At 43.3% G+C, this 17,201-nt stretch overlaps 1 protein-coding gene across 2 annotated transcripts in view; it reads left to right on the forward strand.

Annotated features, from left to right (window-relative positions):
- Nucleotides 1-296: 296 nt before the first annotated feature.
- The window catches only part of LOC118371749 (potassium voltage-gated channel subfamily G member 2-like), a 40,480-nt gene continuing 23,575 nt past the window's right edge, over nucleotides 297-17,201 (forward strand). The window contains exons 1-5 of one of the 2 annotated variants that reach the window (XM_052470264.1): nucleotides 297-882; nucleotides 4,898-5,020; nucleotides 6,143-6,189; nucleotides 6,309-6,617; nucleotides 6,773-7,361. In XM_052470264.1, coding sequence (XP_052326224.1) covers nucleotides 6,424-6,617; nucleotides 6,773-7,361 — 783 coding nt within the window. In that variant the 5' untranslated portion in view covers nucleotides 297-882; nucleotides 4,898-5,020; nucleotides 6,143-6,189; nucleotides 6,309-6,423. The remainder of the gene's footprint in view (nucleotides 883-4,897; nucleotides 5,021-6,142; nucleotides 6,190-6,308; nucleotides 6,618-6,772; nucleotides 7,362-17,201) is intronic. The other variant, XM_052470265.1, reaches the window with a different exon arrangement.

The raw sequence follows: 17,201 nt of genomic DNA on the forward strand, positions 1-17,201 counted from the left end.
CACTTTCCATAAATTGTATGCACAATCACTCTGAAATCATTTATTTCATAGGCCTACACCACAGCCTATGGTAGGCCCTACACCATTATAGGAAAACGAGAGGAGCCTATAACCATGTAATAATATAGTAGCGTCATTGTAGCAGTCCTAGCTATGTTTATCCCGTCGAGCTTTTATAACACAAAGAAAATTCCAAACTCAAATTATGTATAACCTATATATTTTTTTATTTCTGCGCATACATTCATTTGTGCGCATTTAAACATGTGTATGGGTCGTGATTTTTTTCTTATGCAATCACAGTGTGAGCTTCTTGAAATGGCTGTTGGAAGCAGGATTCAATTCGGGGAAGAAGCAGAGCATGGCACAAACCGCGCGGCGCGATTTTGCGCGTGAGCGGAGTAGTCTCTGTCGGCATCCTAGACAGTCAGAGCAGAGCCCTCAAATTGGAGTTATCACAGAGCGGCAACACCCAATCATTCACGCTGGGCTCTTCTCAAATCCGCGGTGTCTTTTTCCAACTGTTCTCTCGTGATTTTGTTGAATTTGGACGGATTATTTTGCAATTATTGTAGTTCATTCGACTTAAAACAATCAAAGTAGTTTTCAGTATTTTGTATTCTCCCCTTGATCTTGCAAACGCGGGTGTGCAGCAAGTTTACCGAACCTTCAAACTTGGTCCATATGATTCGGAAGTAAAGCACGTGACGTTACCTGGGATTGAGTGCACCTGGTATAAAGTCAATTACCATGTTAGGATCATTTATACGGAGGACGGAGTCGACTGGAGCATGTATTTCATGTTGACCAATATGCGCTTTCATAATTGATATCGAAATGTGGGGAAGTTCTCTGCCGATGGACACAAACCGAACACAGCGGGTAGGTGTGGTAATCATGAATGGTATTTCAATGTTTGTACAGACACTTTGAAAAATATTTATTCAGCATCTGTTACATTGTAGCCATAACATTTTTCTAAATATTGGAGTGCGCGGCGCACTTAGGTTAGAGGGCTATGGTCACAAATGTGTCTATGATCTAATGTCCATCCATGTTAACTGGCTAGGCGAATGTTGATTCACGGTGTATGCAGTGTGGAAGAAATTGGGATGCATTTGAAACCTTTCCTTACTATGAACGACCTGTCCAACGGTGTGTCTCTCTCATATCCCAAAGCACCGTAGGCTATGGCAGCGGGTTCTTTTTTGCAAGATGTGCGAAATCTGACAGAGCCAGGTTTAAAGTTGTCTCCTAGATAAGATTAATCTATAGGTGATTTATTTCAAATATAGGCCTTTGAATATTGGATTTTTGGCCGTCTTGGCTCAGTGCAAGCGTTCTGATTGACAATGATCAATAATTGTATAACCCTAAAACAAATGGGGCTATAATTGTTTAAACAAAATGTTTCTATAGTCTACTGAATTCTACACTCTCAGCTAAGCTCTTTCTAGAACCTATTATGGACTGTGATTGAATTCCATACAAGTCAATGGGTTATACACCCTTTTAAAACAGCTCCTACCCTCTCAAATGGCTCTCCTTTTACTGCCTGTATGGAATCTCTCTCTCTCTCTCTCTCTCTCTCATATATATATATATATATATATTAGGTCCATGCATTCCTCCCACATTTCATTCACTTGTTGATGTGTGTACTGGGGGTTGGGGAGGTTAATGCTGTTACACATGACAGTATTCTCCCATTTTTCCTATATGTCCTGGAACCACACGCAGACAGTCCATGTAATATCTGAGTACATGCAGGGAGAAATAATTACCTTCAAGACAAATTCTAAAGGTGCCCTCAAGGGGGAAATGTGTCTTGGACATTGTAGCTGCACTATTTCCAAACTACACGAAGGACGTGAGACAGCCACTATAGACCACATCCATTGCATAAATCACATTCTAACAGTAGAAATGCAACCACTCCCTTGTGTGGTTGTGTAACGATGTATGGAAGAATGGAGAGTGTTATTGTGGATGGACTTCTCATACCGATGCCTGTACAGAAACAAGTGCTCTACATTTCAGTAGGCATCAAACACCCTCTAAGTCTCTACCTTGAGGCTATTTATCTGATACTGTACCTTGCATTCTCTCTAAAGCCCTTTTGCAAAGGAACAAAGTACAGCGCTTTTAATAAACAAAACTACCCAACCTTACTAAGAGTTCATGCCTTTCTGTTTGAATAGACCAAGCTCTTTTTACAGGAGCTGTTCTTGTCTTCCTCGTGGGGCATGAATCCCTCCCAAAATGGCTTTTTTCTGTTACAATGTCCTTATTGATGTTGTCATCCCCCTCTCCACCCTGAAAGTACATCTCCCATCTACGACTGTAAGGATGAACTATCCTATGCTTTTTACAGCTACGTACTCCAGCTCCACATGCAGCTTGACGCATGGGATATAGCAGATGCGGGACCTTGGCAAGGGTCAGGACTGTTGGTCAGGACTGTTGGTCAGGACTGTTCCGAGTATTGGTCCACTAGATGGCTCAAATCTGATGCACATGTTACATTTTAGAATCCCTCTAGATTAGGGCTACCTTCATCTGCCTTTTCGTTGTTACTTTTCCCTGGTCTATTTTATAATTGCTTTCATTAAAGGGCTGAATAAATAGGTCACGATTACCTAGCCGTTGAAAATAAGAATTTGTTCTTAACTGACATGCCTAGTTAAATAAAGCCCGGATGATTTTCATGAACCCACCTTTGGGATGATTTTCATGAACCCATCTTTGGGCTTTCAGAATGTTTATGGTAATGACGTGTATTTATGAAAGTGGTCAGCGCAGCAGCCATGCTCTGGTTTCAGACGATAAAAGTTTACTCATTCAAATATGGATATTGTCTTCTTCCCCAAACCATCCGTGCACTGTTAGACATTATCACACATTAAGCAGGAAACCCACGTCACTCCAGTATGGCAGGATATGTAGAGTAGACATAATGCTATGATACAATATCTTACTACAGAGACTACACAGGACCGATTTTTGTTGAAGGATAATGTAGTCCCTCCAGCGGTCACAACTGGAGAGAGGCTACCTATAGTTTAAAGTCATATCTCTCAGCAGTCCTGTATGTAGGACCAAGCATTGTACTATCCTCCGTTTTCCAGCAAGACTGCACAAATGGATCTGGGACCAGGCTACTGTGTCAGCATTATGTTGACGACTAGTCAAAGGCCCTATATGTATGATTACGTGGTCCATCATACAGATGTAGGATCTTAATTTGACCAGTATTGTCGTAGCAAAATAATCCTGCATCAACAGCATTTGAACGTTTAGTCCATAATATTGTTTGATCAGTGGTTAGTCTATTAGCTGGTCAAAAGTAGGCTACATGAAAAGTGCAATACTGTTAATATAATTGTGTGGGTTTTCAGTAAATTTATGTAAATCACAAAGCTCATCTGCATTTCCTGTGGAGCTGGAAAATTCTCAGCAATAAAAGTGATCAAATATAAGATCCTACACCTGGGATTGTAAATGATGGCACTGTATGGTCTGTGGGTGTCCTCCTCTCAAGGGTGGTGTTCTGTGCATTTATGGACCTGAGCCCCCAGAGACAGATGTCATGCTAACCAATGACATCTGATGTGTAGGATGAGAAAAAAAAAAAAAAAATACATTGACACCTTTTCTGTTTTGTCGATGACATTCAATTCAGCATTGAAAAAAGGTGTAAATGAGTGTTTGTTCCACTTGAGTGAGTCAGACCACAAGTCGGAGACCACTATGACACCGAATGTGCTTGATGGGTTGTTTTCTTCTAACGCTTCTAATTCTTCTAAAGGTAAATTTCCAAAGTGTTCAACTTCATATTCATCATCTCCAGCACCACCCAATCATGAACATATGTGAAAATGGTGCATTTCTATGTTTTGTAGTAAAAAATATGAAGATAAGCATTTCCAAAGACATCATCAACCAATTAGTCAAAATCACACGATGCACACAGATTGTCATTGGAAACACCAATCTTTTGAAAGTGTTGGTTTTATGATCTGAAATAAAAGATCCCAGAAATGTTTCATATGTCCATAAAGCTTATTTCTCTCAAACACATTTGTTTGCATCCCTGTTGGTGAGCATTTCTCCTTTGTCAAGATAATCCATCCACCTGACAGGTGTGGAATATCAAGAAGCTGATTAAACAGCATGATCATTACACAGGTGCACCTTGTACTGGGGACAATAAAAGGCCACTCTAAAATGTGCAGTTTTGTCACACAACACAATGCCATAAGTGTCAAGTTTTGACGGAGCATGTCTACCAGAGTTGTTGCCAGGGAATTTAATGTTCATTTCTCTACCATAAGCCACTTCAAACTTCATTTTAGATAATTTGGCAGTACGTCCAACCACCCTCACAGCCGCAGACCATGTGTAACCACTTCTGCCCAGGAACTCCACATCCGGCTTCTTCACCTGCGGGATCGTCTGAGATCGGACAGCTGATGAAACTGAAAAGTATTTCTGTCTGTAATAAAGCCTTTTTGTGGCAAAACTCATTCTGATTGGCTGGGCCTGGCTCCGTGCCTGCCCAGTCATGTGAAATACATAGATTAGGGCCTAAATAATTTATTTCAATTGACTGATTTTCCTTATGAACTGTAACTCAGTAAAATCGTTGAAAATGTTGCATTTATATTTTTGTTGGGTATAGTAACTATCGGATTACATTTAGAAAGTAACCTACCCAACCCTGGACATACGCACCATAGGGAAAAACACACTCAGTTATCTGCACTTGACCCTGGACATTGTAAAATGAACCAAAGAGAATGTGGTAAACCAAGTGGTAAATACATTAGAACACACAGCTTCAGCAGAAGATGTGACTTATTATTATTATTATTTTATTATTTTCCCCTCGAGCCAGGCACTGGAGCGCACTGACACATTTCACCGTGTTTAATCAGCGGGTGATGGATACTCCTGGCTCAACCTGCCTTTTTTGGGGTTTCCTAAATCTGCAGTTGTCTTTCATGCATACGAGTAACAGGTAGGTAAAATCATTGTCGTCTGTTTTGAAGTCTCCTCCCTAGCTCATTAGGCTGTCATCTCTGTCATTAGGCTAGCATCTTTCAGCGCTCTACTTTAGTTGCAGTAGACCTGACTGAAATGTTTTCACCCATCTGCAGCAATCTAATGTAAAATACATCACAATAAATCAATACCTCATCAAAGCACTCTGGTCTCTGGAGACTTTGGAGTGGACATGTATTATTGGACACGGGAGATTAGGGTTTGATGAAGGACATATACATTCTATCATTTCTCAAAGATTTTGTAATGTTTTCCTCTTATCCACCAACAGTCAGTGTCCTGTTTTTAATTTTATTTAACAAGGCAAGTCAGTTAAGAACAAATTCTTATTTACAATGACGGCCTACCCCAGCCAAACCCGGATGATGCTGGGCCACTTGTGCGCCCAATCACGGCCGGATGGGATACATACTGAATTCGAACCAGGGACTGTAGTGACGCCTCTTGCACTAAGATGCAGTACATTAGACCACTATGCCACTCGGGGGTTTTGAGGTTCGGATCACTCTCGTGAATGACTACTCTTAATTGAAACTGACACACGTTTTAGAGTGTAATGCTGAATCATGAAGAGGAGTATTGTGGCTGATAGCAGTTCATTGTGATATCATTTGGCTTGGTATGAATCATTTAACCCTCACTACGCAGAGCAGAGCTGCATTCTGTCAGTATTATGACTGGAAGGTGCCATTAGAAAGTGCCACATCTTAGGGGTTTGTTTATTTGGTTGAACCTGTGGTTACACTAACTAAAAAAATATACATTGGAAGAATATTAAAACAAGACATTAATGCTGCAGAATTAATTGCCCTTTTTCTGTTGTTGTAAACAAAGTCAATGGCCCATGAAAGATGAATCACAGGAAGTTTTACTCTGGTATAGCCAACCTGTTAGTTATTTTCTATGTTGAAATTCCACAGTTAATTGGTCTGTATTTATTGTAATTTAGTGAACCTTGATAAACAATACCTCATTTAGGGCCTCAGCAATGTTAAATACCACAACTTAACCAATTCCTCATTTAGGGCCTCAGCAATGTTAAATGCCACAACTTAACCAGTTCCTCTCTCTGCATCAGGGTTTCTGCTGATGTAAGACTTGTTGTGGTGTGATGAGAGAGAGAGAGTGAGTATGAAGAGTGATTTTAGAAACGGCTTGAGATTCTGACCAAATTTGTCCCGATAAACCTGTGGAGTTCCTCTCAAAAAAAACAGAACTTTCTTTCCTCTGCTTTGTTTCCACAGAGACCAGCCCTGCTCCTGGATGGGTGAGGTCCCTGCCAACCCAGTCGGCTAGTGAAACACCCCCCCCACCCCACCCCTTTCCTCCCAACCAGGGTCCCCCAGAGGAGCAGCAGGGATGTACCAGGAGGTGGCCTTCCTAGCGGGCAGCACGGAAAAAGAGTTCACGCCCTTCCACTTCCCCCTGGAGAACCAGCAGGAGGTGGTCACTAAGAAGGGTGTGTTCTTTAAACGGCAGCGACTGTTGCGGAGGCCCAATGAGGCGCAGGAGGAGAACGACCTGTCAGCCGTTATCAATGTAGGCGGGATCAGGTACCGTACCCACAGAATCAGGAGTTGGCGTGTTCAACTCGATAATCAATGCGATACAGTGCCTTAGACCTCTGCGCTACTCGGGAGGCCTCTGGTGCGAGGTTTAAAAGGCATATAAACCGAGCACAGAAACATATGTTTTCCTCTCCCACCAGGTACCGTATCCCTTGGTCCGTTCTGGAGGAGTTCCCTCTGACACGGCTGGGACGGCTGAGGAGCTGCAGCTCATTGGACGAGATCATGGAGGTGTGTGATGACTATGACGACGGGCGCCAGGAGTTCTTCTTCGACCGCAGCCCATCTGCGTTCCGCACCATTGTGACGTTCCTGGCGGCAGGGCGACTCCGACTGCTGAGGGAGATGTGTGCCCTGTCCTTCCAGGAGGAGCTTGTCTACTGGGGCCTGGAGGACACCAGGTTGGAGTGGTGCTGCCTCAGGAAGCTACGCATAAGACAGGAGGAGCTCAAGGAGCAGCTTAGGATGGAGGAGGAGGAAGCAGAGCTCACCACCACCCTGACCCCCCAGAGCTGTGAGGATGGGCTTGGGCCCCCCGGGGCGGGGGGGGAGGAGGAGGAGGAGAGCCGCATGGCGGGGTGTATGCGCAGTCTCCATGACATGGTGGAGAACCCTCAATCTGGACTTCCTGGGAAGATCTTTGCCTTTCTGTCGGTGGTGTTTGTGGCCATCACCGCTGTAACACTCTGCATCAGTACCATGCCTGACCTCAGGGAGGAGGAGGAGAGGGTGAGTTCACTTCCTGTTTATTCTCTGCTCACAGGCTTTACTTCCGGGTCACACTCAGTTGGGTTATATATTGGGCCAGGAGTTTCACCTGACTGAGTTACAGACCTGGAAAAACTCTGGGTACATCCATATCTGCATTCTGCTGTTAGTCGGATGATGTTTGAGAGACAACCTCCGCATAGTGAGTCTTCCCTCTGATAGTTACTCATCATCACCGAGGTACTGTGATGGCTCAGGGATGTTGTCATGGACGACTGCTACACTACACGCTACAACTTCAATTACATGAATACCAGATTATTGCCTTTGCCAGGTAACTGCTGCTGCACTCTGGTCTTGCTCTTATTCATGCATTAAAGGAATCTTATTTGCCCACATAGTCTTAGTAATTAACATTGCCTTCAGAAAGTATTCATACCTCTTCACTTATTCCAAATTTTGTTGTTACAGCCTGAATTCAAAATGGATGAAATATAGATGGGGATTTTCTCACCCATATACACACAATACCCCATAATGACAAAGTGAAAACATATTTTTAGAACATTTAGCAAAAGCATTGAAAATGAAATACAGAAATCTAATTTACATAAGTATTCACACCCTTGAGTCAATACATGTTAGAATCACATTTGGCAGCGATTACAGCTGTGGGGAAATGAGTTTGGGCAGGGTGGCTCGTTCTCTGTGGAGATTAATCTTCGATGGAGGAGAGGTTGAGATGGCTGAAGCAGAAGTGTTGTTTGAAGCTGCAAGTGAGTCAAGCACAGTTAGTAAAAAAGATGAGTAGATAACAGTGAAGCCCAAGAATTGAACAAAAAGGGCAAAAAATTGTTCTTGAAAATGAGTTGTTGCTTGTTGAAATGCAGTTTTTGGATAAGGATAAGCCCTAAGCTCAGGACCCTGGGATTTAACAGCTTCCTCTGCAACTGGATCCTGGACTTCCTGACGGGCCAACCCCCAGGTGGTATGGGTAGGCAACAACACATCTGCCACGCTGATTCTCAACACAGGGGCCCCCTCATTTACAATGACAGTGCTGTAGTGGAGCGGGTTGAGAGTTTCAAGTTCCTTGGTGTCCACATCACCAACAAACAATCATGGTCCAAACTAGAGGTCGACCGATTATGTTTTTTCAACGTCAATTCCGATTATTGGAGGACCAAAAAAAGCTAACACCGCTTAATCGGACGATTTAAAATAATATATTTTTTTTCATTATTTGTATTTGTAATAATGACAATTACAACAATACTGAATGAACACTTTTCTTTTAGCTTAATATAATACATGAATAAAATCAATTTTGCCTCGAATAAATAATGAAACATGTTCAATTTGGTTTAAATAATGCAAAACCAAAGTGTTGGAGAAGAAAGTAAAAAATAACGTTTCAGTTCCTTGCTCAGAACATGAGAACATATGAAAGCTGGTGGTTCCTTTTAACATGAGTCTTCAATATTCTTAGGTAAGAAGTTTTAGGTTGTAGGAATTATAGGACTATTTCTCTCTATATCATTTGTATTTCTTTTACCTTATAGGCACTTTAGTATTGCCAGTGTAACAGTATAGCTTCCGTCCCTCTCCTCGTCCCTACCTGGGCTCGAACCAGGAACACATCGACAACAGCCACCCTCGAAGCATTGTTACCCATCGCTCCACAAAAGCCGCGGCCCTTGCAGAGCAAGGGAAACAACTACTCCAAGTCTCAGAGCGAGTGACGTTTGAAACGCTATTAGCGTGCACCCTGCTAACTAGCTAGCCATTTGACATCGGTTACACCAGCCTCATCTCGGGATTTGATAGGCTTGAAGTCATAAACAGCTCAATGCGTGAAGCACAGAGAAGAGCTGCTGGTAAATGCACCAAAGAGCTGTTTGAATGACTGCCTGCTGCTGCCTACCATCGCTCAGTCAGTCTGCTCTATCAAATATCAAATCATAGACTTAATTGTAACATAATAACACACAGAAATATGAGCCTTTGGTCATTGATATGGTCAAATCCGGAAACTATCATTTAGAAAACAAAACGTTTATTATTTCAGTGAAATACGGAACCGTTCCGTATTTTATCTAACGGGTGGCATCCCTAAGTCTAAATATTGCTGTTACATTGTACAACCTTCAATGTTATGTCATAATTATGTACAATTCTGGCAAATTAATTACGGTCTTTGTTAGGTATAAATGGACTACACACAGGTCGCAAAGAGCCAGGCGGCCCAAACTGCTGCATCTACCCTGACTGCTTGCACGGAACACAAGAGAAGTGACACAATTTCCATAATTATAAGAAATTCATGTTAGCAGGAAATATTAACTAAATATGCAGGTTTAAAAATATATGCTTGTGTATTGATTTTTAAAGAAAGGCATTGATGTTTATGGTTAGGTTTGGTGCAACGACAGTGCTAAATCATCACCCGTTAGGCTCGGATTCGATTGGTGGAAATTAACAGGCACCGCATCGATTATATGTAACGCAGGACATGCTAGATAAACTAGTAATATCAACCATGTGCAGTTAACTAGTGATTATGTTAAGATTGATTGTTTTTTATAAGATAAGTTTAATGCTAGCGAGCAACTTACCTTGGCCTCTTGCTGCCCTCTCGTAACAGGTAGTTTGCCTGCCATGCAGGCTCCTCGTGAAGTACAATGTAAGGCAGGTGGTTAGAGCGTTGGAAGGTTGCAAAAACAAATCCCTAATCTGACAAGGTAAAAATCTGTCGTTCTGCCCCTGAACAAGGCAGTTAACCCACCGTTCCTAGGCCTTAATTGAAAATAAGAATGTGTCCTTAACTGACTTGCCTAGTTAAATAAAGGTGTAAAAAAATATATATTAAAAAATAAAAAAATCTGCCAAATTGGTATCCAAAAATACCAATATCCGATTGTTATGAAAACTTTATATCGGCCCTAATTAATCGGTCGACCTAGAGTCCAAACACACCAACAAAGTCACGAAGAGGGCAAGACAAAGCCTTTTCCCCATCAGGAGACTAAAAAGATTTGGCATGCGTCCTCAGATCCCACATACATCCCTGGGTTGCTCCTCTTTTCAGTTCGCTGCAGCTGGCGACTGAAACGAGCTGCAGAAAAAAACTGTCCAGTTTGAGTGTTATCTCCATCTCTTCATTCAAAGACTCAATCATGGACACTCTTACTGACAGTTGTGGCTGCTTCGCGTGATGTATTGTTGTCTCTTCCTTCTTGCCCTTTGTGCTGTTATCTGTGCCCAATAATGTTTGTACCATGTATTGTGCTACTACCATGTTGTGTTTCTACCATGTTGCTGTTCTGTTGCTACCATGCTGTGTTGTCATGTGTTTTTGTCATGCTAGGTTGTCTTGGGTCTCTTATGTAGTGTTGTGGTGTCTCGTCGTGATGTGTGTTTTTGTCCTATATATATATTTTTTAAACCTATCCCCCGTCCCCACAGGAGGCCTTTTGGTAGAACGTTATTCTTAATAAGAATTTGTTCTTAACTGACTTGCCAAGTTCTACAGCTGCACCATCGAGAGCATCCTGACCAGTTGCATCACCGCCTGGTATGGCAACTGCTCAGCATCCGACCATAAGGCGGTACAGAGGGTAGTGCATACAGCCCAGTACATCACTGGGGCCAAGCTTCCTGCCATCCATGACCTATATACTTGGCGGTGTCAGAGGAAGGCCCAAAAGATTGTCAAAGATTCTACTCACCCAAGTCATAGACTGTTCTCTCTGCTACCACACGGCAAGCGGTACCGGAGCGCCAAGTCTAGGTCCAAGAGGCTTCTTAACAGCTTCTACCACCAAGCCATAAAACTGCTGAACAATAAATCAAATGGCCAACCAGACTGTGCCCCTTTGTTTTTACACTGTTGCTACTCACTGTTTATTATCTATGCATAGTCACTTTACCCCTACCTACATGTACAAATGACCTTGACTAACCTGTACCCCCGCACATTGACTTGATACCAGTACCCCCTGTATATAATGTAGCCTCATTATTATTATTATTATTATTATTATTATTCTTACTTTGAAAAAAGTTATATTTTCCTTTAGTTTTTATTAAATATTTTCTTAACCAACAATGCAGTTAAGAAAATTTAGTTAAGGATTGTATTTGGTGCATGTGATAAATAACATTTGATTTGAGAAACCCTTTTGAAGTCACGAGGATGGTGAAGAAGGTGCTGGATTATTTTTCAGGAGTGGCTTCGGGACAATTCTCTGAATGTCCTTGAGTGGCCCAGCCAGAGCCTGGACTTGAACCCAATTGAACATCTCTGCAGAGACCTGAAAATATCTGTGCAGCGACACTCTCCATCCAACCGGACAGAGCCTGAAACTCCTCAAATACAGGTGTGCCAAGCTTGTAGCATCATACTCAAGAAGACTTGAGGCTGTAATTGCTGCCAAAGGTGCTTCAACAAAGTACTGAGTAAAGGGTCTGAATACTTATGTAAATGTGATATTTCCATTTAAAAAAAAAAAATGTATACGTTGTCATCAAGGCAAAGGGTGGTTACTTTGAATAATCTCCAATATAGAATATATATAGATTTGATTAACACTTTTTTTGGTTACTACATGATTGCATATGTGTTATTTCATAGTTTTGACGTCTTCACTATTATTCTGCAATGTGTATATCTATCTTTTTTTTTTACCTTGCATTATTTAATTTTGGGGATCTTTATTGTCCACCTGCACAGTAGATGGCAGAATTCACATAATTATTGCGAATAGGTGCCATTCTTTGCGAGGGTTTAGAGAACCTGGTCTTCGTGGTTCTGTTCGTAATTGTATGTGTCGTTCAAAAATCATGTTAAACACTATTATTGCAATTCCATGCAATTTGTGACTTGTTAAGCACATTTTTACTCCTGAACTTATAGGTTTTCCATAACAAAGGGGTTGAATACTTATTGACTCGAGACATTTCATCTTATAATTTTTAATTAACTTGTAAAACTGTCTAAAAACCTAATTCCACTTTGAAATTATGGGGTATTATGTGTAGGCCAGTGACGAGAGGCCAAGGGATGTGAATACTTTCTGAAGGCACATTGAGCAAGATATTGCTTCTTGGGGGTCTCATAGGGGTTAGAAATTGGGCATTGGCCACTTACTGCATCAATTCCCCTGACGGCCTGAGGGATAAGTAACTATATGAAGTAATTATATCATAATCTTTTCTGGGTATTTCAGAACTAGTAGTTGTGCCTCTGAGACCTCAGGGTTCCTGCTGGAGTGTCTTTGTGGTGGAATAAACTGACAACCTCCTGAATGACATCAAAAAAGAAGGGTTAGAGAGCTCAGCTTGAGGGTAAAATGATTAATTAGAGAACCTTGCAGCTTCTCCCACTATGAAAGGACCTCCACAGTAATTACCAGGAGGGTTAGAGAGTTACAGTAACTTCAAAGGGGTTATCTGAGTACATTAATTAGCTACAGTAACTATGAGGGTTATCACGCTACAGTAATTACCAGGAGGGTTAGAGAGCTACAGTAACTATGAGGGTTATCGCGCTACAGTAATTACCAGGAGGGTTAGAGAGCTACAGTAACTATGAGGGTTATCGCGCTACAGTAATTACAAGGAGGGTTAGAGAGCTACAGTAACTATGAGGGTTATCGCGCTACAGTAATTACCAGGAGGGTTAGAGAGCTAACTACAAGGAGGGTTAGCTAGTTACAGTAACTATGAGGGGTATTGCGCTACAGTAATTACCAGGAGGGTTAGAGAGCTACAGTATCTATGAGGGTTATCGCGCAACAGTAATTACCAGGAGGGTTAGAGCTAACTACAAGGAGGGTTAGCTAGTTACAGTAACTATGAGGGTTATCACGCTACAGTATCTACCAGGAGGGTTAGAGAGCTAACTACAAGGAGGGTTAGCTAGTTACAGTAGCTACAAGGAATGTTACCCTTACAAAAAAAATTGCAGTCAAAGTGCAGTATAACTGCAGTATGCTGCAATTACTGCAGTTTCCAAAATGCTATCCTTTTTTGCTACAGTAGCTACAAGGATGGTTACAGAGCTAACTACAAGGAGGGTTAGCTAATTCAAATCCAATTTGACATTTATTGGATATTTCAAACTTTTTTAACAAATCAAAAACTGAAAAATTGGGCGTGTAAAATTATTCAGCTCCTTTACTTTCAGTGCAGCAAACTCTCTCCAGAAGTTCAGTGAGGATCTCTGAATGATCCAATGTTGACCTAAATGACTAATGATGATAAATACAATCCACCTGTGTGTAATCAAGTCTCCGTATAAATGCACCTGCACTGTGATAGTCTCAGAGGTCCGTTAAAAGCGCAGAGAGCATCATGAAGAACAAGGAACACACCAGGCAGGTCCGAGATACTGTTGTGAAGAAGTTTAAAGCCGGATTTGGATACAAAAAGATTTCCCAAGCTTTAAACATCCCAAGGAGCACTGTGCAAGCGATAATATTGAAATGGAAGGAGTATCAGACCACTGCAAATCTACCAAGACCTGGCTGTCCCTCTAAACTTTCAGCTCATACAAGGAGAAGACTGATCAGAGATGCAGCCAAGAGGCCCATGATCACTCTGGATGAACTGCAGAGATCTACAGCTGAGGTGGGAGACTCTGGGACGGAGATTTGTCTTCCAACAAGACAATGATCCAAAACGTAAAGCAAAATCTACAATGGAATGGTTCAAAAATAAACATATCCAGGTGTTAGAATGGCCAAGTCAAAGTCCAGACCTGAATCCAATCGAGAATCTGTGGAAAGAACTGAAAACTGCTGTTCATAAATGCTCTCCATCCAACCTCACTGAGCTTGAGCTGTTTTGCAAGGAGGAATGGGAAAAATTTCAGTCTCTCGATGTGCAAAACTGATAGAGACACCCCAAGCGACTGACAGCTGTAATCGCAGCAAAAGGTGGCGCTACAAAGTTTTAACTTAAGGGGGCTGAATAATTTTGCACGCCCAATTTTTCAGTTTTTGATTTGTTAAAAAAGTTTGAAATATCCAATAAATGTCGTTCCACTTCATGATTGTGTCCCACTTGTTGTTGATTCTTCACAAAAAAATACAGTTTTATATCTTTATGTTTGAAGCCTGAAATGTGGCAAAAGGTCGCAAAGTTCAAGGGGGCCGAATACTTTCGCAAGGCACTGTACATAAGAGATGAGTAATGCAAGATATGTAAACATTATTAAAGTGACTAGTGTTCCATTCCTTAAAGTGGCCAGTGATTCCTAGTCTATGCCTATAGCCAGCAGCCTCTCTGTGTTAGTGATGACTGTTTAACAGTCTGGCCTTGAGATAAAGCTGTTTTTCAGTCTCTCGGTCCCAGCTTTGATGCACCTGTACTGACCTCACCTTCTGGATGATAGCGGGGTGAACAGGGAGTGGCTTGGGTGGTTGATGTTCTTGAGGATCTTTTTGACCTTCCTGTGACATCGGGTGCTGTAGGTGTCCTGGAGGGTGGGTAGTTTGCTCCCGGTAATGCGTTGGGCAGACCGCACCACCATCTGGAGAGCCATGAGGTTGCGGGCGTTGCAGTTGCCGTTTTAGTTGACAAGCCAAATTTCTTTAGCCTCCTGAGGTTGATGAGGCTCTGTTGCGCCAGGAAGGACAGGCATGTCCGTGTCATCTCGAATGGCAGGAGCGTAGACTCGGGACAGGGCATCCGGTTTGAGATTCTTCGACCCAGGCCGATAGGTGAGGATAAACTGGAATCGATTGAAGAAAAGAGACCATCTAGCTTGTCTAGAGTTCAACCGCTTCGCCTGCTGGATATACTCCAGATTTTTGTGGTCCGTAAGCACTTGAAACGGGTGAGAAGCCCCCTCGAGCCAGTGTCTCCATTCCTTCAATGCCATCTTAACCGCTAGGAGTTCACGATCCCCACATCGTAGTTCCTCTCAGCCGGGGTAAGCCGGTGTGAGAAGAAAGCGCACGGATGAAGCTTCTTGTCTTCACCCCTCTGAGACAGGACAGCTCCAACACCAACCTCTGAGGCGTCTACCTCCACCACAAACGGTTCATCCGTAGTCGGTAGTATCAGGATGGGAGCAGAGAGGACGCGCTGCTTGAGTCCTTGGAAGGCCGTCTCAGCTTCTCTTCCCCACAAAAACCTTGCATTGCCACCCTTGGTTAAATCTGAGAGAGGGGCTGCCACCAAGCTGAAGTTCTTGATGAACTTGCGGTAAAAGTTAGTGAAGCCCAGGAAACGCTGAACTTCCTTAACGGATTTGGGGGTGGGCCAATCCGCTACCGCCCCTACCTTCCTGGGGTCCATTTGGACTCAACCGGGTTCCACTACAAATCCCAGGAATTGTACTCAGGATGAATGGAATTCACATTTTTCCGGCTTAACGTACAGATAGCTGTCTAGGAGGCGTTTGAGTACTTGTCTGACATGCTTAGTGTGTTCTTGAAGAGAGCTCAAAAAGATGAGGATGTCATCCAAGTAAACGAACACAAATATGTTAAGCATGGGGCATTGGTCAGGCCGAAGGGCATCATCAAGTATTCATAGTGACCAGTAGGCGTGTTGAAAGCGGTCTTCCACTCGTCACCAGGTCTGATACGCACAAGATGGTATGCGTTCCACAGGTCAAGCTTAGTGAAAACAACTGCTTCCTGGAGCAGCTAGAAGGCTGTGGCCATAAGGGGTAACGGTTACGGACGGTTATGGCATTGAGTCCCCGGTAGTCGATGCAAGGACGTAATCCACCGTCTTTCTTGGCCACAAAGAAAAACCTTGCTCCCGCCGGGAGGTGGATGGACGCATAAGGCCTGCTTCCAGAGCGTCCTTGATGTAGGTATCCATAGCAGCTCGTTCGGGTGGAGATAGGGAAAAGATCCGACCCCTGGGAGGGCAAGTGCCCGGAAACAGTTCGATGGGGCAATCATAATGTCTATGGGGTGGTAGCATGGTGGCCCTCTGTTTGCTAAATACCAGTTTGAGGTCATGGTAACACTCGGGAACTCGGGTCAGGTCGATGGATTCTAAAGACTCGGGAGTAGAACTCGGGGATTCGGGAAAATACAAGTAGCTTGGCACGTAGGACCCCACTGCTTGATAGTGCCCACAGACCAGTCGATGTGAGGGTTATGGCTGTGAAGCCAGGGGTATCCAAGGATGAGAGGGAACTCGGAACAGGAGATCAAATGAAAGGTCATCAATTCCTGGTGTTGTGAAACTGAAAGTCGCAAGGAGGTAGTGACATGAGTGACAAGTCCAGATCCCAAAGGGCTTCCATCCAATGTAGTAACCCTCATGGGGTCACTTAGAGGTTCAGAGGGAACGCCATTCTCCTTCGCCCAGACACCATCCATGAAGTTACCTGCGGCTCCAGAGTCTACCAAGGCTTGAAGGTGAAGCTTGTGGTTGTCCCAGGAAAGGGTGACTGGAATGAGCAGACGGGAGTTGGACGGATGGGAGGAGGTTATGTTTCCCGTTACAGTTCCCCCGGTCTGTACGGGACAGAGCGTTTCCCTGGAGCCCGGGACACGTGGAACGGAAATGGCCCGGTTTGCCGCAATATAGACAGCGTCGCTCCCTCATCCGGCGGTCTCTCTCAGCCTGAGAGATGTGTCCAATCTGCATGGGTTCCGGTGGAGCCAGCGAGGATAAAGATGGGGACTCGGAGCTGGGACTGATAGGGGCTAGAGGTCTACGGTTGAGTTCTCTCTCTCAGACGCTGGTCAATGCGTGAGGCCAACTTGATCAGGGACTCGAGATTGTCCGGTGGTTCCCGAGTGGCCAGTTCATCTTGGATAGTGTCGGAAAGGCCTTTCAGAAAGCACACCGTGAGCGCCTCGTTGTTCCAGCCACTCGCTGCTGCCACCG

The sequence above is a fragment of the Oncorhynchus keta genome, chromosome 19 (assembly GCF_023373465.1).
Source record: "Oncorhynchus keta strain PuntledgeMale-10-30-2019 chromosome 19, Oket_V2, whole genome shotgun sequence".
In the NCBI taxonomy this organism is placed as follows: Eukaryota; Metazoa; Chordata; class Actinopteri; order Salmoniformes; family Salmonidae; genus Oncorhynchus; species Oncorhynchus keta.